This window comes from Colias philodice, chromosome 13, assembly GCF_061535455.1.
Source record: "Colias philodice isolate Cphi_HAF_F1 chromosome 13, ilColPhil1 Martin Lab GWU primary, whole genome shotgun sequence".
Classification (NCBI taxonomy): Eukaryota; Metazoa; Arthropoda; class Insecta; order Lepidoptera; family Pieridae; genus Colias; species Colias philodice.
Window position 1 is genome coordinate 4,192,837 of NC_143098.1, and position 24,727 is coordinate 4,217,563.

The 24,727-nt window shown below is 33.0% G+C and overlaps 3 protein-coding genes across 3 annotated transcripts; 1 reads left to right on the top strand and 2 right to left on the bottom strand.

The window, feature by feature from the left end:
- Positions 1-2,116: 2,116 nt before the first annotated feature.
- LOC149483315 (ESF1 homolog) lies at positions 2,117-7,224 on the bottom strand. Its single transcript, XM_089702320.1, has 8 exons — positions 6,629-7,224; positions 6,412-6,535; positions 5,236-5,338; positions 4,605-4,725; positions 4,010-4,200; positions 3,462-3,663; positions 3,033-3,233; positions 2,117-2,791 (listed from the first exon to the last, which is right to left on the bottom strand). The coding sequence occupies exons 1-8, from the start codon at positions 7,089-7,091 to the stop codon at positions 2,130-2,132; spliced, it is 2,067 nt and encodes a 688-aa protein (XP_089558446.1). The 5' UTR covers positions 7,092-7,224; the 3' UTR covers positions 2,117-2,129.
- Positions 7,225-7,821: 597 nt separating this feature from the next.
- Positions 7,822-8,669, top strand: LOC149483316 (TP53-regulated inhibitor of apoptosis 1-like). Its single transcript, XM_089702321.1, has 2 exons — positions 7,822-8,075; positions 8,168-8,669. The coding sequence occupies exons 1-2, from the start codon at positions 7,929-7,931 to the stop codon at positions 8,264-8,266; spliced, it is 246 nt and encodes an 81-aa protein (XP_089558447.1). The 5' UTR covers positions 7,822-7,928; the 3' UTR covers positions 8,267-8,669.
- A 796-nt stretch (positions 8,670-9,465) lies between these two features.
- Positions 9,466-10,288, bottom strand: spt4 (Transcription elongation factor subunit spt4). The gene is made up of 4 exons (XM_089702938.1): positions 10,049-10,288; positions 9,854-9,960; positions 9,716-9,771; positions 9,466-9,632 (listed from the first exon to the last, which is right to left on the bottom strand). Exons 1-4 carry the CDS (start codon positions 10,115-10,117, stop codon positions 9,514-9,516), a joined length of 351 nt encoding a protein of 116 aa, XP_089559064.1. The 5' UTR covers positions 10,118-10,288; the 3' UTR covers positions 9,466-9,513.
- Between the last annotated feature and the right edge of the window lie 14,439 nt (positions 10,289-24,727).

Here is a 24,727-nt window from a genome sequence, read left to right on the forward strand (position 1 = left end):
TCGTCCGGATTATTTCGCCACTTTAAATGGTCAGTCTTAATTCAAAATTCGTACACTTATCAAGGATTGGTGACTTTACAATAATTTCATGAGTTTATCTTATTATCGACTTAGCAAGCGCAGCTTGTCGCAGGGCTCCGTTCGTATCAAGACAGAAAATCATTTTGTGACGCATCTTGTTAATTTTGCTTTACTTAATCTTAGCTCCAAAGATATTCATTAAATATGATATACAGTCAAAATCTGTTATAACGACATCGAAGGGACTACTCATATTGAGTCGTAAAAACCGATAGTTGTGACAACCGGATTTGAATTTTCTCCCTTTCTTTCCAAATAGTTAAAATTGTCGAGTGTGATACACTATATTCTTTTGGCAGGTCTTTGTTTGGAAATCCTTTCTCTAGCTTTGAAATAATACGCGATTTTTCTTCGATATTGATTTGTTTTCTTTTTTGCGACATGTTACAATTTTCACAGTTAACTCAACAATATGTTTTGGTGTGCCTTGTGTAAAGATAAGTAACAAACCAAAGAGTTAACAACGGGCCTTCAGGCTACTGCATGCATGTGCTTTGTTTCTAAGAATTACAAAAGACCCTAAACTTTGATTACTTTTACGATAATAGCCATTGACTATTATCACAGTGCTATTATACCGTGCCAGATGTGGATACAGTTACCTATTCAAATTGTTTAATACAGCTGAGCCGGTCGTTCTACAGATATAATACTCCGAAAATATTAACCAAATGTGGTCGCTTAATGCGGTATGTCGTAGTAAACAATGTCGTAAAAACCAATGTTTTCGATAAGGCGGTCATATAAAATTCAGCCAGGACCTTTGATTTTGGTCAATTTAACCAGTATGTTGTTCTCAAGAAGCTGTTCTAAACGATCGCGATGTCGCCATAAACGGTTTTGACTGTAATATGTAAAAGGAATAAATAATCTGAAAAATAATTAGTACCGTATTTCTGTAAGTAGCTTAGCAATTACGTGACATGTTGTATAGCGTAATATGTAGTTGAATTCCACCATACATTATTTCGTTAGGTAGACCGTATATCTCAAAGGGTTTAGATAGCATTTTCGTCGACAGCCCCCATACGGCTATTTTTTTTATTTCCGACTTCTGTACTTTAGGTAATTTGTACAAAATCTACGGGCACCTCACGCTTTTTTCTCAAATATTCTATGAATTGTTTATTGTTTGATTCCTAGATTAAGAATTATTTTATACTTTTTGTTGTATCTATCTTGAAAGCGTGTTTGTTAGTTTTTCAAACTATATTTTTTTAGCTAGTTTAGTGTGCCCCACGGTTTTACCCGCATTGGTCTGCACCTATTGGTATTAGCGTGATTATATATTATAGCCTATAGCCTACCTCAATAAATGGGCTATCTAACATCGAAATATTTTTTCAAATCAGACCAGTAGTTCCTGAGATTAGCGCGTTCCAACAAACAAACAAACTAATCAGCTATTATATGAAAAAATTGTGTAAAATTATTAATAATTCTAATTAATTTATATCATTCAAAAATTTTTCAATTAAACAAATAAAAAAACGAAATAATTTGGAAAATCCAAAAGTGCACGCCTCATAATTTTTTTTAATAATTATTTATTAATTATTATTTTTGTTTATTTAATAACAATTAAACCACATCGAATAAGACCCTGAAAAATGAAAGGGTTCTATTCCTGAGCATACTCAAGCGTAAGAGAAAAAAAAAGACTCGATTAGTAAAGTATTTCGGTCGCTATCGTGTTAACAAGAAAATCCTCCGCACATACAGACACACGGACGTCCAAGAAAGAACTTTTATAAACTGTTTTTTAACTAGTTTAAATAACAAAAATGACATCAAAAATATCATGAATGTTAAAAATAGTGTTTTTCTTAATATGTGTGTGTATGTATTATCTTACAAGTGCAATGTATGATACATAAAGACATTTTAAGTTTGAAAAATCAGATGTTTTGCGCGAAGTGACAGTAGTACCCACCTCAACGCTTCGCTTATGAGGCGTGCAAAACATTGATGTTATACATCGAGAACAATCTTGTGGTTAGATAAAGAGATAGGCAGAATAATGAAACAAATACACGTATGTTATATATTTATTTTTTTACAATTACACCTTTCGTTTTTCGTTTAATATTTTTCACTAACAAATTTAATTCAATATCTTCCTTAGACTTTTTGGGTTCCGAAGCCGTCATCGGTGTTTCTGTTGGTCTTCGTTTTAACTTTTCCTGTATAAGTTTTTCCATATTTTTTGTTTTCTTGAAATTGGGATCAGTGGGGTCTATATTGAAAAGATGGGAGTTATACACAGCTGAGAATCTTTGATCATTCAAGTTCATTTCGAAGTCGGGGACCGCTTCTTTTTGTTCCTTCATTTTCTCTTTAAGTTTTTTCTTACGCTTAGATTTCTTCGACGTATTCTCGGCTTCTTGTATCTTTTTAAGGCTAAAGTGTTGCTTGCCGTCGTCTTCATCTAGCAATAATTCTAATTCAGCTTTATTTCTCTCTTCGTTAGAATCGACGTCTTCTTTTTCCGACTTTTTATTCTTGGGCTTTTTGTTTTTAAATTCGGGCTTATTAAATTCTTCCGCGAAATATGGATCGTTCATATCCACATCAGACGGAACATCATCTGAAGATCCGTCATCAGACTCACTGTCGAGGCTCTCGGGATTTTGTTGTTTTAATTTACGCTGTTTTTTCTTTTCCTTCCTCTTTTGCAGTAGCTTTTCGAATGGAGTTAAGTTTTTATTTTCTGAAATGGTCGTATTCAATTAATAATCATCGAAATTTAATACATTGGAATACATACTAATATCTAACATATTTTCTGAAAGTGGAACATAATTAGTCCAAATGTTTTACCATTAATTAACTTTATATTTTATAAATAATATAAATTCGAGTTCAGTGTCATAATTTTTTCAGCATAAATTATAAATTCAACCATTGAAAAACTAATACATATAATGTTAAATGAATAATCATTAATTTACCTTCAGATAGTTTCTTTTTGACAAGCTGTTCTGCTTTGTCTTTGACTCCTAAGCCCCAGGTGATTTCCATTTCCATATCTTTATTCTGTTTTTTCTGTTCCTTTTTTTCTATATCCTCCAGGAGCATTTTATATTTTTGTAATGGATCTTCATTTCCACTTTCTGGTTGTGAATCAACTTCATCCTCTTCAGGATTTTCATCTGTAAGAATAATAGGAAAAATAATGTAAATTAAGCTCAAATTATGAATATATAAATTAAGTTCAAAGATTTAAGCATACATAGGGATTAGGGACATAGCGACTTTGTTATAAACTATGTAGTGATAAAAATTTAAAATAACCCATTTGTACATACATAACATTTTTATTTTATGTTATTTCTTTATCCACAGTGGGTGCAATTAAGAAAAAAACAATGAATAAATACCTTCACTGCTAGAAGCGAGGTATTCTTTGAGATCCAGATCGTCGATTTTGCCATCCAATGCACTCTTGATAGTTTCAGTCCTATTAGGGTTGGTAGCGTCCCAAGTTAAGTCGACCTTAGCTTGCTGCAATGCTGTTGTTGTGAACAGCCTGGGCTTATATTTCGCTAAATCTGGTAACTTAGTGCATACTTCACGAGGTTCCTAAAATGTTATATTTTTTTATAAATGAAATAACCATTCCATTGTCATGAATTAATCGAGAATTTCCATTCGAAAGTGAGGGTGATTCTGCTACATTAATACTTAACTTTATGAACCACAAAAATAAAATTATTTGCATCCTCTTATATTAATTTAAAATTTAAATAATTTCTATATTTCGTAACTAGCTAACTTAACAGCCAGCTTTCTAATTATAGGCTTATTAAATTAAACAGCTAAACTGATTGAACACTTAAGCTTTGGTTGCTTTAAATATGTTTCTATCTGCAGTTTTTATTTTATATGGTTCTGGAAATGAAAAGAAAATCATCAAATATTATATTACCTGATCAAATTTTACATCATCGGGGATGAATCTCATGTCCAGACGTGTAGCACTGCTTTCATATTCGATACCGTCACATTCAGTGTACAATTTATCAGCTGTCGTCACTGAATCACATTCCACAACAGCATAGTAATATTTGAGCCTATTTAATTGGTAACGGCGTAGCTTTTCCATATGATATGATGAACCTTGAAAAGGAATATAATATTATTAGGTATTTTTTTCGTATTTTCTGACATAACTGATATATGAGATTACTAGAGGTACATAATAACATAGAGGTACATTCGCCCGTGGTACATATTTCGCAATAAAAAGTAGCCTATGTCCTTTCTCGGGTATCAAAATATCTCCATACCAAATTTCATGCAAATTGGTTCAGTACTTTAGGCGTGATTGAGTAACAGACAGACAGACAGAGTTACATTCGCATTTATAATATTAGTATGGATTAGGTATTTTTTTCGTATTTTCTGACATTACTGATATATGAGATTATTGCGTCCATTACATCGAATTATCAATTGAACTACAAATATTACTCTGTTTTTATATATTGCCCGGTAAGGTAAAGAGCACTTAAAAAACTGACCTTCCTCATTTCCACCATCATCATTGGAATCATCATATTGTTTTTTTTCTTCAGTTAACTCAATGGGACCACGGACTTCTTCTTCTTGCATTCTCTTAAGACCATAATCAGATGGATATATCTAAAAAAAAAAATTTTTGCATTGAAATCAATATGACAATAAAATAAGTGGGAAATGAAACAAAATGAAGAACTAAGTAAGGCAATATTTTGTATTGACATAAAAAATTGGTTGTTTGTAAAGCAGGTTTACGATCGAGATGTTTACGTGTCTTATTGGTGGCAGCGCTCGAGATGAGACGGGAGATCGGTCCGTCTCTCTCTCGTTATACCTGCGATCGCGCTCGTGAGGTTTTGGTGTGACACAAGTTTCTGAACATGTCACCCGACTAAAACGATTTTAAAACGTTATCACGTTAAAATGTTGTGTGGTTTTATGAAACCACGGTAAAAGTGAAACTTAGGCACAAAATTATCGTATTTGTACGATAATTATCGTACGGTTCGACCGTCACGCGACATGCGCTACACAGACCAAAAAGTTTGAGACGATGTAATAAAAGTTTCACTTAAAAATTTTATATGTAGTAATGGTTTGTAAATTGTAAGGCATTGACATTTAATAACTTACTGTGACACTGTGTATAATTCCTCCCGGAGGAAGAAAGGAGCTTAAAAGCACCATGAGGTCTGATGCTTTTATATTATCCCAGTCCATGTTACAAATCGCTATTCTGTAAAACCAATCCATACTAATATTATAAATGCGAAAGTAACTCTGTCTGTCTGTCTGTTACTCAATCACGCCTTAACTACTGAACCAATTTGCATGAAATTTGGTATAGAGATATTTTGATACCCGAGAAAGGACATAGGATAGGTTTTATCCCGGAAATCCTACGGGAACAGGTTTTTCTATGAAAACGCGGGTGAAGCCGCGGGCGGAAAGCTAGTAAGTAATAAATGTTTTACTATAACAATTTAATTTTTTATAAATAACTTTATAAGTGTTTCTTATGTTTTATCTATTTTATCTTATACTAGCGACCCGCCCCGGCTTCGTACGGGTGCAATGCTGATACTAAATACTACGGCTGGTACCGTCGCGTCGCAAACGCTACGTCCCGCAATTTTTAAATCTGTAATATCTTCGAAAATATTCACTTAATCATACGGTGTAAAGGGCCATATAGATCTATATTAAATGAACAATGTATTCAAGGTATTTAATTGGTTAAGGATTAATGCTGTATTGGTTAAAATCGCTTCGAAAATTAGCCATTATTTGTCCTAAAAAGTAAATGACAAAAAAAAAAGTTATTGTGGGTTATCCATAAGAGATAGACATATACCATCGCGGAATTTTCTGTAGACCTTTTTAATATGTATAATGCTTAGTACATTATTTTGATAAAACTCATAGGGTTTGCAATGTAAGCGGAAAAAATGTAATTTTTTACGACATCACATTAGAAACCTCTAAAATAACAGTACTTCTCCACTATTTAATGGATGTTATTATACATATAAACCTTCCTCTTGAATCACTCTATCTATTAAAAAAAACCGCATCAAAATCAGTTGCGTAGTTTCAAAGATTTAAGCGTACAAAGGGACATAGGGACAGAGAAAGCGACTTTGTTTTATACTATGTAGTGATATAAAAAGCAAAATGAATTTATTTACAAAGAACTTTTACACTTTTAAATTTTTTATTATAACTTGATAGCTGTTATGGACCTCTTTTAAATTGATTGCATTCATTTCACTTATATCTGCAAATTACAGTTAAAAATATATTATGTACCTTCTAGTAGACTCATCTGTTTTGTCAGCATCAGCATCTAACTCTCCCCACTCATGTTCTAGATCACTTTCTTCTTCAAGCTCACTACTTTCTTCATCACTTGAACTATCCGTAAGTAAAATACCTAAAAGTAAATATTTTTATTAATAATATTATTATGTCTAATATTTTAAATGTATTGTACAAGATCATTATTTATTCCTAATAGATAATTTACCTTCGCCGCGTGCATAATCAATGTCTAAATCAAGCAGTCTGTTTTTGATTTTTTTCTCTAAACTTCCACGAGTTAATTTGTCATTTTTAAAACTTGACGGCACTTCTTCCTCATCGTTACTGGGTTTTCGCCTCACAAACTGTCCCGGTTTTACTTCATCGTCATTACCAAGTTTTATATCATTGTTTTTGTCATCATCTTCCTTATCATTGTTTTCGGAATCACTTGCAGAACTTTCATCAGATTCCTCCAAGTCGTAATATTTTCTTAAATTTTCTGTAGAGGTTTCATTTATTGGCCTTCCACGTTTGTCTACTGTATATTTTACTTTAAATTTTTCATCGCTGAACATAGACTGGAACCTTTTATCAATCTTAACCTTTCTTTCATGTTTTGGTATTTGCCGATATTTAGGGTCATTCAGATACTTTGCAAATCTACTGTCTTTCAAAATATCACCCATTTTTAATACCTAGAATAACTTAATATCAAAGTATATCACTTGATTCGCTACATTAACACAATAATATAAAGTCATAAAATCAACACCATATGATATAACCTAAAACCTTTGGATATATTATTTTAATTTGTCAAAGTCAAATTATTTTAAAAAGAATTGACATAAGGGCTACTACATACATTTTTTTTTGTTGAAGTACTTATAAAAAAAATTGTATTATAAATTGTATACATATTTTACAAAAAATTATGGCGTGGCGTTCGACAAAAATATAAAAAAATCGTTATTTAATTGAGCATGAAATAAAATGAGTCCAAGGGCGAAATAATGAGAAAACAATTTTACTACTGAAAAATCACGCGATTTTCATCAGATAGAGAGGATAAAAAAAAGACGTGTGGCACTCGGGAACTGCCGCGGTAAAGCTATTGCATGCTATGCCTTCAAGCCACACCTCCGCGCCCGTCGGAGTGGGGAGCGTAAGGTTTTATCGTTACGGAATTTCTGGATTCAGTCCCCGCGCTCAAGGACCGCGATAGAAGCTATGCAATAGCTTAACAAAGCACAGCGCTCAGAAGTAATTCTTGATAATGGCATTACGGCGGAATGCTAATTTCCAGGAAAAAATCCGCAGTGATTCCCGTGTTCTCACAGGTGATTCCGCATCTCTCTCGATATTCACCTGTTTGAACGAAGCTTAACTAAAACTTCAAAGTGACAGACGACAGTTCACACTTCACAGCAATCAGCAATCATTGATGTCTAATTTTTTGGGAGGTATAGGTTATTCTGTTTCAATTAAATCAAAAAAGTAAATAGGTGATACTCTTTTTAATAATGAACAGCATAGGGGAGGAATGTACAGATTTAAAGAAAAAGTATGATGACTGTTTCAACTCATGGTTTTCTGAACGTTTTTTGAAGGGAGATCACGACGACTCTGTATGTGCAGGTATATTTAAGGTTTACCAAGAATGTGTTAAGGTAAATAATTTGCTTTTATTATTCGTACACATGTTGTTCGTGAATTTTTATGGTAATAACTATGTATGGATCATTATATTGTTATGTTACAGAAGGCAATGAAGCAGCAGAACATAGACTTTAAAGATATCGATAAAGACGTTTTAGGTACCGATAACGAGTTTAAGCCACCTGGTGGAGATAGCAGTTGACGAAAATGTAATTTACTGTGTGTATTCAATCCAATTACATGCTGGAATGTAATGAACTTTAAGTTTGCTGACCGTGCAATTACAAATGCAGTTCAAAATTAAATGAAGTCGCATACTCAAATCTGCTTAATTAAGTTTATGGGACAGTTATTCTTTGTAGATTTTAGCACATGAAAGCAATAGTTTCTTTAATGTTCCTAAATTAGTGTACAAATTATCAAATTTAACGTTTTGCATTACTCTGAGTGCTTAGATTAAATGTGTCCAGCAAATTGAAAAAGGATTAAACATGCATTTATATTTTTAATGAATTAATTGAAAATCATACTGTAGTGGCATTTACGTGTAGTGTCTGTGATGTTGATAATTTATATCTTTATTAGAAATAAATAGTTGGATGTTCCGTACTTGTTTTTTTGCTTCATATTAGTATTATAATTTACTAGCCGCTCCGCGCGGTTTCACCCCCGTGGCTCCTCTCCTGTTGGTCGTAGCGTGATGGTATATAGCCTATAGCCTTCCTCGATAAATGAGCTATCTAACACCGAAAGAATTTTTCAAATCGGACCAGTAGTTCCCGAGATTAGCGCTTCAAACAAACAAACAAACAAACTCTTCAGCTTTATAATATTATTATAGGTAATTGTCAATGATATGGTGCCAAAATAAAACGGAATGTTTCCTAGAAGCTGAATCAGACATTTCAGTATGTATATTGAATAGATGGCAATTATTTTGTCTATAACTAACTTCCCAATGAAACGTTCCAAAAGAAATGTTTCTATATAACTCACTTTACATTAGATTATTACATTACTGTTATAGTGTATGCTGTGTGTAGATTCCCGCCAGCGGCTTAGCCCGCATAGTCAAAGAAAAACCCACATAATTCCTGTTCCCATGGGATTTCTGAGATAAAACCAATTCTATGTGCTTCCCCATGTCTCAAGAGATCTCTGTACCATTTTTTAAGATTACTGTTTGAGCTTAAGCAGACATACATACAGACAAAAATTCTAAAAACTATATTTGGGGCTTCGGTACCTATTGTAGATCATTTTCCACAAGTATCCTTTAAAAAAAATATTCAATGTAAAGTTTGCAATTTCTACAATTTTTAATATATGTATAGATGTACTCTGTGAACATCAATAGTCATTTATTGAAACATGATAACAGGAATATAACTGAAAAACACATTTGAATAATGTAATCTTATATTTAATTTAAAAAAGAAAGTGATGCTTCTATCGTTGACTTGTGTCTCTTGGCCGATAAACAATTCCACGGCTTTTCATTTCTCTAATTACTCCTGCAGGGAGACGACCAGATACAGAAATTGCATAAACTCCTTTACAAAAACGACCTGAAATAAACATCAACTTATTAGTTATTTGAAATCATTATGCATTTTAAATATTTTATTGAGTCTTTATGAAAATAACTTACTTATTCTTTGCCATTTACACACCCAACTGTCTTCTGGACTCATAACTGCTATCATTCTGTAAAAAATAAGGTTGTTACTTATAGTTGAATAAATAGGTATAGTACCAAGAAAAAATGTACTAAATGAATATTGCATACCCATCAAAATTGTTACTAGTACAGTCATAGACATTATCCTTATTGCTTTTCATGCGAAGAAATTCATCGCAGTTGTCGCAGCCGTCATATTCAAATTGATCAAATGTCTAAACAAAGATTCATAATTTCATATAGTTAATTCTTACATGATATTGTTATGCAGATAAATTGTACTAAAATAAGTTTCTCACCAACCTTTATTAGAGAACAAACCAAGCACGCACGTAATCCTCTCAAATCTTTTGGCACGGTTTCTAATGACATTTTTAATTACTTATAACTAGGTAAATAAGTACCTACTGCAATTGCAAGATTTATAAATGATTTGATTGTGATTTGTGATTCGCAATTATTGTTCAGAATACAAATAAAAACATTTTACGAAAAATCATAAAAGTGAATAGGCAGGCAAGATGTGTCAACTGTCAACAGTCAACTGTCAAATCACAAAACGTCAAGACGTGTTTAACGTGTTAGCTGTGGTTTAAAGTCACGAAAGGAGTCCCGTAGACGCGGCGCTGTCACCTGACGGCGTTTAAAATGATGTTGCCAATATTATTCAATTAAAATGCCCCAAGATTTAGGGAAATATTAAAAGAAAAGACATAGAAAAATAACACTTCATTGTTTTTGCTGGTATGAAAAGAGTGTTCTCTCTCTTAATAATAAAATTACTGTATTATTAATTATAAATTTATACGTTAAAAGTATTATTTTTTTTATTTCTTAAATTTATTTTAGAATTTTAGTGCTATCCTTCGTTTCATCAAGGCCCACATTTTTTCTATAGCCTTCAAGTCACAGTGGTAGAGGGGGGTGTGGTCAAGGGTGTGGTAAAGACCATTTTCTGCATCACGTTTATCCATCAAATTGAAAAATTGAAAGAAAGAAAGAAAATACCACAAAAATACATTCATTTTCAAAACACAAACCATTGAAAAAAATTGGTTGTCTGTAAAGTCGGTTTACCTAGGAGCAATTATTGTTAATTGGCGGTTTACTGACGATTCCTCTGAGCTGACGACAGTTGAACGTGACAACGTCTGATTGTGCTTCTTTGTCGCTCGTTCCGCGCTCTCGCTTGCACTTCACAACGCCGCATAGGTAACGCCGCATGAGTCATGTTTTTTCGTGCGTGCAGCCGGCTCTATCGAATTATAAGACGTTAATCGAAATACAAGACCAATGCTTAAAAGTAAGGAGAAGCAAAAAAAAATATTATACTAACTCGGTTGCAATTTTATTATTTTAAAAACTCTGGCTAGGGGGCAAACCACTCAGCATCAGCCACGCTTCAAATAATTTAGTTCCTACCTTCGTCGTGAGACCTTTTTTCGTGGCGCCTAAGTTATTTTGTAATCTGGCCAATAATAATTAGATTTTGGAAATTCAAAGAATCCAAGAACCGGAACACAACGCCGCGTCTTCGCCGGATAATTCGAATTTTGAACTACAACATGCTACAACATCTAACAAAAATAAAGCAAGAATTAAAAAAAAAGCGCTCTCTTTACAAAGATAGAACAGAACAACAAAAATTAAAGATAAAATATAAGCCTTCTTTTGTGTGCATTTGTACAATTATTTTATTAATAATTATCAATAAAATTTTAATTAGGTTTAAGGAGTCCTAAAATCCAAAGTAACATCCGAAGATCCGAGCGATAAGACCGTGTATGCTGTTAAGTCTTAATTTGTAATTTATAAATAAAAAAAATGGATGTGTGTACTGAGCACACATGTCAGAAGTGAAATTTTTTAGCAAGATTCAAAGATACTAAAATCGTCGCGCCTGACGCGACTTTGAAATTTACTTTCAACGCGCTAAAAGAAGTTTAATTTCAATAAAGCATGAATAAATTAAAAAATTTAAAATACACATAAGTATTTTGAATTTTGATGACAATGACCTTTCTCGTGAAAAGAGCAAATTGTATCTGGATTAAATTTGGTACATGTATTAGATTAGCCTGGATATGCTTATAGGCTAATTTTTACCCGGGTAAAGAGGAAATAAAAAGATATCTATAAATCAACCTAGTACTTAGTTAGTAACTTGATTTTCAAATGATGTAACCAATTTAACGAAATCCTAGCAGTTCTTTGAAAATTGTTACGAAACATTTTTTTGTTTCATATGAATTGCATACATATGAAATTTCCTGTTTTGATTTTATCCCCGTTTACTAGTCAATGATTTCCAAGTATCATACATATTTGTCTGGCGCCTGAATGAATAAACTACCATAAGATATGTATTGAAATTCTGGGTAAATTGCGTTGAAGGATTTTACTACTACAACGTGATATTGTTTTTATCTCATATTGATAAGTTGGAGTATATTATAGGGCCATTTGTAACTGTAGAAATCTGTGAATGAAATGGGTGAAAGGTCAGAGAGCCTTATCCAGTCTAGTTGACGCAAGGCGTACAGCTGCAGAAGTAAGTAGTAATTAGGGGTGAAAATCATTTATTAAAATGGTTAAATATTTATGATATTATAAAAAAATAGTTTACAATAATTTTTAATTATAATTATAATAATAATACCTATATAGGTACTATGGAAAAGTAACTCCTGTTAAAATACCGTTAAATATCGAGGTTCATTTGTATATAGATACAAATGAACCTTTCGATAGTTAATTTACGTTAGACTATCTAGTAAGTATCTAAAACTGTATGTCATTTTCTAAGTAGTATGTAATTTATTTTCCAGAATATACTTGTCGTGTTTTGTTTTACAGATGAAAGAAACAGTTCTAGGAGCCGATATCATATCTTACTAATTTTCTACTAATATTAAAAAATGGGGCAGGTTGTGTGTGTATGTTTGTAACTCCTGCACGAAAAAGCTACACGACGAATTTGGATGAAGTCTTACACACGTCTTACAGTAATTTAGGTGATACATGTTACAACAGATTACAGAAGAACTTATTATATATATATTATAGCTATAGAAATACTTGATTTTGCTCGGGGGTTCGTCCGCAGGTGACACCGCGCGGCACAGTTAGTTCAGACTAGTTGACTAGTTATATATTTTTGTATTTGTTTAAATAATGTGATGAAGGCAGCCCTATGCAGATAATATCTTAATCATTCAATACTGCGTAGTTTCTATACTTAGTCATCGATTAATAATCATATTTTTAAATAAATCTTCCTTTAAAATTCGCTGTAACGATGTTCTGGGTAAGTTTAATGCACTGGAACGCTTAATATGTACAAGTAGACTGGGTACCTACTGGGTAGGATTTTCACGAATGAAGTGTTTCACTACATCGATGTTTTCTTCCGTCTGTGATGTCCTTGGTCGACCTGACCGTTGTTTATCCAACGTCGAACCATGCTCTTCGAAGTTAATAAGCCAGAATTCAGAAACCGTCGGTACTCCCCCCGCACCTCGCGCCCCACGCATGCGCGCCTTTTGTATTTTATTCGAAACTAGCCGCTCGCGGTTTCACCCCCGTGGCTCTCTCCTGTTGGTCGTAGCGTGATGGTATATAGCCTATAGGCCCTTTTTTTTTTTTTTTTTTATAGTGGGGAAATCTTCCAAAGATACCCACGGCCCCCGGGGAAGCCTATAGGCCCTATAGCCTTCCTCGATAAATGAGCTATCTAACACTGAAAGAATTTTTCAAATCGGACCAGCCCCCCTAGACAAGTGGCTTTCTATTAGCGTAAAGTTGAATAGAATAGATTATGAATGTATGAGATTGACGTTTGATTACGACGACGACGACGATTGATTACGTCAATCTCATACATTCATAATCTATTCTATTCAACTTTACGCTAATAGAAAGCCACTTGTCTAGGGGGGCAGTAGTTCCCGAGATTAGCGCGTTCAAACAAACAAACAAACAAACAAACTCTTCAGCTTTATAATATTAGTATAGATTTACATTTCAAACGACTTATGGGCCACCCTGTATTATGTTGCATGTTGTTTAAACTTGAATATTTTATAAAAATAATTATCTACTTCATTTGACGAACATAATAAACGGATACTATGTATACGCATCGCTAAAGCCGTAAAAATGTTATGGTACTGCTTTTTCTCATAAAATCCACTAATCCAAATTTTTGTTATCCACGCGAGCGATAATTAATTTATTTAATATTATAGTAATAAGTTCTATGCTTATGCCTTAGCGTAATATACCCACCCATAATATGGGAAATCCTATTTTTTTTAGATACACACTTCGGTCGACACTTCGTTTGAAAATGTTTGAGTCACAAAGGGTTAATAGGTTATAATATACTTTAGAGATAGCGACGTAATAAATTAATTTAATGGAATAACTGCAAGATAGATATAAAGACAGATAATAAAATAATACTATGCTATAGATATCTGATAAATCTGTATTCTGTCATAATCGTAAAAGTTCTGGATTGCTCTCGAACCATCTCATTTCATGAGATAAGCACGACATAATAATATTATAGTAAATGCTTTTATGCTTGTTTGGCAAACGAGTTTGTATGTACAGTGCATATTCTTTTTGAAAATACATAATTTTTCTCAGAAATATTAATTTGTATCAATATAGAAATATCTTTTATACTCAGGTTTCTATGAGCTCCATGTGTAAGAAAGAAATAAGACTTATCTAAAATGATATTTCGATCATTACATACGTTCAACTATTAGAACGATATGAGACCCGAGAGAGAAGATAAATAGTAGGTATATACGAATATAGTTTTTATCCTGAGAACTCACGGAAATGGGATAGGTAGGTATATGCGGGGTTTCGTTAACTGCGCGAAAGCTGCGAGCGGAAAGCTAGTTTTAATATAAAAATAAATGTTTTTGTAAACCAAGTTCCGAAAATTATAAAAAAAATATGAAACCGCCTCTAGTTTCTAGATGGATCCACATTAGTACGCTATTAATATTTATTATTAAGAGCTATAACAAGGTTTCTCTAAAACTGTAAAGAAAATTAAAATCGATTCATAATTTTTTTTTAATTTAATTTTAAAGTAGTGAAACTGGATTTTCTTAAAAAAATATTCAAAAAATTATATCTCAAAAATGAGCAATTTCCGGATATAACAATATGCAGTCTAATTGCAAAAAAGTTGCAAATAACCTCCCTACCACCTCTTAAAAGGATCCGGTCTAATTACCAGTAACCCTGTATAGTTGTCAAGACATAGAAGGCTGCATGTATTGTCATAACAATTGATCAGTGATTCAGATGCATCTGCCCTCATACCTCATAAGGGGACAGGACACTTTTAATTCACTGCATACAATATATTATTACTCTAAACCTTAGTAATTAAAATGAGTATAGTTTAGACTTTAGAGTTTAGACTATTGAAATTGGGTTTGCGTGCAGTAAATCGATTAAAACCATATTCTGAAAGTTCCTCTCGATACTAAATGTGAAATTGGAGGCAGTTCACAGCGAATTTTACACCTTGCAATAACGAGGAGAAAGGTTGAGGCGAGGACAAAGTGTTTCCGGTATACCGATATACCGATTCTCACAATAATGTATCTAAATAGACAATAATCTCTCGGCGTACACCCCTAACCGCGGCAATCCACTCTCACCTTTGAGCTTTGCCACCCGCACACGCGCTTACGTTTATGATTATTATTGCACGCCTCATAAGCGAAGCGTTGAGGTGGGTACTACTGTCACTTCGCGCAAAACATCTGATTTTTCAAACTTAAAATGTCTTTATGTATCATACATTGCACTTGTAAGATAATACATACACACACATATTAAGAAAAAACACTATTTTTAACGTTCATGATATTTTTGATGTCATTTTTGTTATTTAAACTGGTTAAAAAACAGTTTAAAAAAGTTCTGTCTTGGACGTCCGTGTGTCTGTATGTGCGGATCCTTTTTCTTGTTAACACGATAGCGACCGAAATACTTTACTAATCGAGTCTTTTTTTTTCTCTTACGCTTGAGTATGCTCAGGAATAGAACCCTTTCATTTTTCAGGGTCTGATTCGATGTGGTTTAATTGTTATTAAATAAACAAAAATAATAATTAATAAATATTTATTAAAAAAAAATTATGAGGCGTGCACTTTTGGATTTTCCAAATTAAGGTTGGGTCGCCTAAGATCGGACGCATATGCCGAAAATTTTATACGTACTGTATTGTTTATTTTATTTCTCATGATTCGATGTCGTTTTTCTGTTGCGGTCAACTGTAAATTGATGACAAGAAAATGTAGTTTAACCCCTAATTTTTTGGTTTGCGTAGATGCTATCTATCTAAGCAAATTTAGAGCCTAAAAAGCAGACTTTTTTCGACTTACCATAGTGAAGAAAATAACAGTTCGGCCGAAGATCGGACTATGTAGTATCTTCACTTCTATGCGTTTAATAATAATGTTAACATTAGGAAAACATCCGGACTTACGTCCATACATTGAGCATCAATGATTGAGTCAGGAAATTCCTCAAAAAATTTGACAAAGAAGTTTTTTTTTTTAGTGCGTTTTTTTAGTCCGGTCTTCCCTCCTCATCCTAATTAAGTTTCTCAAACTTTTATCCTCCGTGTTCTAGGACTAAATAATGAAAATGTACCTAAGGTCTGATAGTCATAGCGTCATTGGATAGTTAAATATATTAAAAGTTAATAATTATTGCGCATTATTGCATAAGGCGCAGTCAAGAGCTAAACTTCGGTCCGATCTTCGGCATTGGGAGGGAAGATCGGATCTTGGGTTGTGAACGTCCTAGGCGTAATCAAAGTATACAGATGGAAAGAGGATTCGCTAATTCTGTCCCAAAATAATTAATTACATTATTTCAATGAAAGTACTCTCCACAATGAGCCATCAAAATTTTGTAGGTAAGATCGGATCGACGATTTTCGCCACAAAATACACCTTTTCTGCTGAATCACCTGTGCACACGTCCCGTCTGGTCGCTGGCCGGCCGCAGAGTGAAGAGAGGGGCAGAACAAAATGGCGGATCTAGTAGTGTTGGTAGCAGTAGAGAATATTGCCTAGTTTGCGAGTTATTCCATGCATCCGATCTTATGTCACATCCGATCTTAGGCGACCCAACCTTATTTATTAAATTATTACGTTCTCATAGACACAACACATCTTAAAAAATAAAATTTATTCTTCACTTTAGTTCTTACATGTAGTGTACCTATAACATAATATCATTATATTACTATGTATAAGAAATAATCAAATAAATCTCTGTCATTAAAAACATCACACCGGAACTAGACCGCTTTATTCTAATTTATTTACACATTAATGTTATTAATTACATCTATTAAATATTCTTGAGCACGAGTTGATAATGTACATATATGCATGTTCAAATAACCGTTTGATCTTTGCTAATTACCTCTATTGTTAAACTGTACAGAGATATAGAATGAGGTGACTTTTTAGGGTTCCGTAGCCAAAATGGCAAAAACGGAACCCTTATAGTTTCGTCATGTCCGTCTGTCCGTCTGTCCGTCTGTCCGTCTGTCACAGCCGATTTACTCGGAAACTATAAGTACTACAGTGATGAAATTTGATGGGAATATGTGTTGTATGAACCGCTACAAAAATATGACACTAAATAGTAAAAAAAAGAATTGGGGGTGGGGCCCCCCATACATGTAACTGAGGGATGAAATTTTTTTTTTCGATGTACATACCCGTGTGGGGTATCAATGGAAAGGTCTTTTAAAATGATATAAAGTTTTCTAAAAAACATTTTTCTTAAAGTGAACGGTTTTTGAGATATCAGCTCTCAAAGTCGTAAAAAGTATGTCCCCCCCCCTCTATTTTTATAACTACGGGGTATAAAATTCTAAAAAAAATAGAGGTGATGCATGCTAATTAACTCTTTCAACGATTTTTGGTTTGATCAAAGTATCTCTTATAGTTTTTGAGATAGGTTGATTTAACTGTAATTTATTATATTTGCTGCTACGGAACCCTTTGTGCGCGAGCCCGACTCGCACTTGGCCGGTTTTTTTTATTATAGATCCATCTGCTCCGAGCCCGTGCCATATTTTTTTAACTAACATAGTAGTTAGTACCTACTGAATAAATATAGACTAGTTAACAACACACTTACACTTAGGTTCTTCTTGTAATCTTAAAAAAATGTATATAAAATTAAAATTAATTATATAGAAGAAAGAAAACTGTATTAAAAGATTTCTTTTTAATTTTCTTACCACACCTGAAAATCGAACCTACTAATCTGCTAAAATTCCAACCTTTAGGTACCTACTTTTATCATCTAGTTTAATAGCATCGATCGTTCGGGACTCGGGTCAATAATTATAATGATGAAATCAATGGAATAAACAAAATTAATCAAATGAAAGGAAAGCCATAATATAACAAAATCGCATCCTACACGAACGTACATTTTTTTAATTAGTTTTATACTTGTAGATATTAAGATTATATTTTATGTTTCACTGATCATATTTCCGTTCTTATAAAAAAAGTACCTAAACTACATCGGGCTGTTAGTAATAAAAGTTAAAACATAATACATATATTGCTCGTATGGAGAATTAGCAAAAGTGCTGCAAAAAATAAAATAACATAATAATAAACACATCTTAAAATATATCAGCCGTCGTATATTATCAGTCTCCGTATTTAACGACATATTATGGTTGTTTTGTATCGCGAAGATTGTAGACGTGTATATGTGATGTACAGGAACGAAATCTTTCGATAGGCCAGTGAACTCCAGCCCACGACATTAATCAGCGAGCCAACACTTTCTAGGTCACCTGAGGAAAATCTTGCCAGGAGTATTATAAGCAGACGCGCGTCAGACGGAAATTGAGAGGCTATTGCAATGTTATGCCATAGGCTTACGAAATACTTATTATCCAATGATGCAATTAAGGACAGTACAAGTAGGGTGTGTGATAATAATAATATTTTCACACAAGCAGTTTAATGAGAGGATACAAATTTTTTATACTAAATTAAACATTTTTAATTAACTAATAAACTTATTCAAGATAGATGTCAGAATCGGCTTACTAAATACACAAATAACCGGCCAAAAATATTAAAATAAATGCACTGCTCACTTTTTTAGATTTCGGCTCTGTATCTATATTCTATACCCACTGTGTAACTATATATATATGTACCTACTCGTAATACCCTAATAACTACCAGCCGAGTTTTCATATCACAGTATTACAATATTATTTCCTATTTCATATTGTATCGGCTGACTGCTGCCATTGATAATATCTGAAACATTATATATTGCTGTAGTCTAATGTTATGAATCCAATAGGTTCTTATATTGGACCTATATTCAAATTTCTGTGGTGACCCCTTTGGGAACATATTTTTTTATATTTACAGAAAGTTTTGGCATAGGCAATTTTTTTAGTTGTCTTTTTGCCTTTTCAGCCTTATGGCTCGTTCTACTGGAAGTAGATCTCATTGCTAGGAGTAAAGACGTGTCTTAGCTAGAAGAACTTTGAATTTATTCTTTATATTGTTACACCAATACAAAACGAGTAAAAATTCTCTTCAACAGGGAACGAGTTCGAGGTTATGAAACAAGGTTGTAAAATTGATTATGCTACAGGAGCACGGCTTGAGCTTTTACTGCTTTGTAAACTTATTTGTAGGCTTGTTACTGGGGCCATATAATATTGAATATACTCGAAAAAATATAACGTCGTAACTCGTAAAATATTCATAAATTTTTGACTTTTCAGTTTGTGTGGTTAAATGGTGTACATAGTCTTATGCCGGGTCTACCCGTTAAATATAAATAGTAATAATATACCCTAATAAAATATACCCTGTGATATTATAGAACATTAGGTGTACAAGGTGTACTCTTGGTTTATAATGCAAATCGCTTAAACTAGGTACTAGGCTTACTAGTTACTATTCTTGTTAAACTGTACCTATATTAATCATCTATTTTTTTGTACACTACAACACTGTAACACATACCTAATATTTTCATTTTCTTAATTAGGTACTTACACGCCTAGCAGTCTAAGGTGTAAAGATTGCATCATTTCTCATTTATTAATGTTTATAAATCCATACTAATATTAGAAAGCTGAAGACTTTGTTTGTTTGTTTGTTTGAACGCACTAATCTCAGGAACTACTGGTTCGATTTGAAAAATTCTTTCGGTGTTAGATAGCCCATTTATCGAGGAAGGCTATATGCTACAATCATCACGCTAAGACCAACAGGAGCGGAGCAATGCGGGTGAAACCGCGGGGAACGGCTAGTGTAAAATAATATGTAATGTAAAATAGTCAAGAGAGAGTTTCCTTTTTATTAGAATAGATATTTTAAACTTGTAAAAAGCAGCAATACGCGAACATCGTCAACTTAGTTGATTTCATCAAAGTTATGCTATTTTCAAAGATTATTGCACGCCTCATAAGCGAAGCGTTGAGGTGGGTACTACTGTCGCTTCGCGCAAAACATCTGATTTTTCAAACTTAAAATGTCTTTATGTATCATACATTGCACTTGTAAGATAATACATACACACACATATTAAGAAAAAACACTATTTTTAACGTTCATGATATTTTTGATGTCATTTTTGTTATTTAAACTAGTTAAAAAACAGTTTAAAAAAGTTCTGTCTTGGACGTCCGTGTGTCTGTATGTGCGGATCCTTTTTCTTGTTAACACGATAGCGACCAAAATACTTTACTAATCGAGTCTTTTTTTTTCTCTTACGCTTGAGTATGCTCAGGAATAGAACCCTTTCATTTTTCAGGGTCTGATTCGATGTGGTTTAATTGTTATTAAATAAACAAAAATAATAATTAATAAATAATTATTAAAAAAAAATTATGAGGCGTGCACTTTTGGATTTTCCAAATTTTGTTTTACTGCATCCGGTCCGTAGCAGTTCGGTGACTCATTTAAATATCGTAGATACTCAGACTGAAAGCAATATATCAGCAAGCATTATTGGTGTTTTAACTGACCGGGACCGTCTCGTCGTACGTTTCATAATGAATGTTTTTTTGGGCGGTCGTAAAATCGGGATTTGTTTGGATGCGATGCCGACTGCTGCGTAGATTTTGGTGGATCTGGCATCAATCCAGTATGAGTTTTGTGGCTGTCGAGACGCTTTTGACAGCTCATTGGATGTTGATCACGTTTAAATATATCTCTATGACAAGTTATGAATAGGAAAGTTGGTGCGGCGTAGAGGAACTAACTATAGGTACTTAGTCGTAGTTGCCGACAGCTGCGAGACATGGCGGCACCGTGCGTGCGAGCACGTGCGCGTTAATATTATATTTTTCTCTACTATAAAAACACACTACAATTTGTTTTTTTTTTCACGGTAAACGATTAGAAGCAATGGAACTTTTTTCTAACACATAGGTACTTAAATAGTTTTTTTAATAAAAATCTCTAAATATTGGACAGAATGATGAAATCTTGCCTTATAGTAATTATAATATGCTCTGTGCTGCCGACAAGCACATACATAAATATATATTTTGCCTATAATTTTAGTCAAATTTATTCTATTGAATGCGACAAAAAAATGACAAAAAAGTAGGTAAAAAGGTGTTTTTATGATATTATGAAAGAAAATTTTTAATTCAACATACAATACCTACTGCTAGTATACCTATTTCAATGCACCCGATAAGCAATAACCAACTGGCAACATGCATGTTCTATTCTAGGAATAGATTCTCTGGGACTGATTTTCCACGACCGTGACACATGAAGGTCTGTGAACATATCGATTTGAGTACATATATAGGTACATAAAGAAAGTAAGAAATAAACTTATAACAGGATTGGTAACCTTTTGTAAATTTTTTTCATTATTAATAAAGACAATGAAAATATGTAATACCTAAATAATACCTAATGGTATTATTTATTTAAAAAAATGTCGTATCGTTACAAAAATTAACCTAAACTAGTTGAGAAAACACACTATTACTTGTAACTTGTAACTTGTAAGTATATGTATAAACGTATCTTATCTAATGTTCTGGATGATGCGTCATTTTTCGGGGGAATTTGTTCTAGTTAAGATAGGTATTGTTATCAATAAAGTAAAATAATTTTGAAGAAGTATTTCTAATAAATTGAAGTAATTATTACCATGATATCGTTTTTCATTACAACTACTATAGTAGGTATATGTTGTAATGAAATACTAGCTATACTAGGAACAAATCAAAATTCATGATCACGGTATTTTTAGGAAAAAAAACTAAGTATAAATTTAAATAAATCTATCTAGGTAAATAGAATGAATTCGATATCGTCATTCTTTGATACGATGCACTACGATGTCAGGCTAATAGGGGCTACTGAGGGAGCAGGCAGCCACAGATTAGTTAATAGTTACTTCGTATAATAGTAAGTTCAGTACAGATTTTCAGTACAAGAATACTGTATGGGAGTGTCCATGGTGCGAAACCACAGCATAACTAGGGCCCAAATACTGAAATGAAATGTAGGTATGTGGGTATGTACGTTTACATAGAATAAAAAAATGTAAATACATAAACAAAAAATGCCACTGCCAAAAAGACACAGACAATTTATAGGAATGTAAGTCGTTAAATAACGCAGATCAACAAAAAAACATTTTTTTTTGTTGCCCTGGATATTTCTACAGATTTATATATTTCAAGTACCCAGTTTGCGAATGTATTCATTAGAATTATTTGATTGGCTCTAGTTTTTTTTTATTTGGATTTTCATATATTTAAATATTTTATGGCTCTTCAATACGGGTTATTAACAGTTGTTTATTTCAGTTGTATATTACGTTTTCTGAACATTTCTTCGCTCATACATAAGCCTATTCTATGAAACTGACTGTAGAGTATCAGAATATTAATGGTTGCTGTAAAAAAAAATCATTTTTATGAACAACAATGTTCGGTTTGTATTGAAATAACCGAGGAGCACTTGGTCAGTAAAGTGGATACAGCAAATTCCCTTGATGTTTTTGTATTTTGTGGGATTAGAGCAAAGCAAATTCATTAGGAACAATTAATAAATATAGAAATGTAGGCCTTTGGGAGAATCTAGAAATATAAGAAGAATATAAGACGGCCCTAGTCCCTACAGGAAAGGCGAGTCGAAAATTGATAAAAGATGAAAATTTCACAAAATTTATAACCGATGTTGAATGTAAATTATGGAGAGGTATAGTATTGAAAAATCTAAGGTAAATTTAAAGCACCAAATAATATAGAAATCGTGCAAAAGATGTTGAAAAACTTCAATACTTTATGAGCAAATGCGACCATAAAGCTACACTTGCCCCACAGTCTCCTTGATAGATTTCCAGATAATCTGGAAATTTTCTGTGAGAAACAGGAAGACCGTATACCGACCTAAAAATGATGGAATAAAAGTATCAAAGTTCATGGGATCGTCACATGAAGGCAGATTACTGATGGTCTTTAAGAAACGATTGTGCCCCAATTAAATATACAAGAAAAGCTTACAAAAATATGTACTATTTCATAAGTTTTAATGATTTTTCTTTATTTTTATTTCTTGCTAAATTAATTAAAAACTAAAGCAAAACAATTAGTAAAACATTGTTATAAATAAATGATATAGAACAAATATATAGTACCTATGTGTAATAGATAATATATTTCTTTCTGCATTTCATAGTCTAATAAGAAAAAATTAGGATAAAAAAAAACTAGAGCCAATCCATCAAAACTATTATTAATAGTTTTATAAATTAGAGGCCTAAAATTATTAGAAACCACTTTCACATCAAGGGCAACAAAATCATTGTTGACCAGTGTAATATGAAATAAAAACCACGGTACACTTTCAAAACACAATTTACTCACAAACACGATTAATTCCAGGAACCATTAAAGCAACAGCTTAAAATTTGGCAGGCGGGATGATGACGTATGAATTGGACAACCGAATTTTTTTTACTTCTATTCAAACGGAAAAATTGGTGGGCGCTTCGAGTAGGCGGGAAAGTTGTTTGTTATTGTAACAAATATTAGGTACTAGCTGCGCCCCGCGGTTTCACTCGCGCGCGTGAATGAGTTTTTCCTTTTAATCCTTACTAGGTACATCCTAACTAGAATTCCGCCCGCGGCTTCGCCCGCGTTTTCAAAGAAAAACCCGCATAGTTCCTGTGTGAATTGTGTGATTTCGAGGATAAAAAGTAGCCTATGTTTTATTCTGGGTCTTCAGCTTACCAATTATAATTAAAATTAAGTAGGGTTTGGCCGTCCGCATCGTCGTTTACACAGTATTACAATATTAATTAGGAAATATAGTAACCTATGGCATCGTTTCTATTCAAGCTATTGATTATGCTGGCGCGTAAATCATTGCGCTAGACCACAGATAATATCATACTCACAGAACATACAGTTCGATTTCGGAAGTCAGCTGCAGGTGCCAGTGCGTAATTCTGTGGTGCGGGTGCGCACAGGTCCCGATAATACCTAAAATTGTTTTCTGCTCATCGGTTCCTACGATGTTCCGAGCCGCCATTAAGTTTGAATCGTACTGTAGAACGCTAGACTAACTATCACATTACATCTGATAAGTAGATGCCAATGTGACTGAAAAATTAAATTATATATGTTGGAACTTGAGCTAAAACACGTTCCCGTTTATTGAAACCTAACAATGTATATAGCTACTGCCTACTTCTAGCTTAGCATAAATACAACCCCCATTACTCGTAATGAGATTTACAAGATAACATTTGTTACAATTAAGCCTTTATACGTAATTTGTACGTACTAAAGATTAAAAGATAGAGCGGAGTTACACAATACTGTACATACCTAATATTATATCTGACTGACAAAAATACAATTAAAATAAAAAAAAAAATTGATAA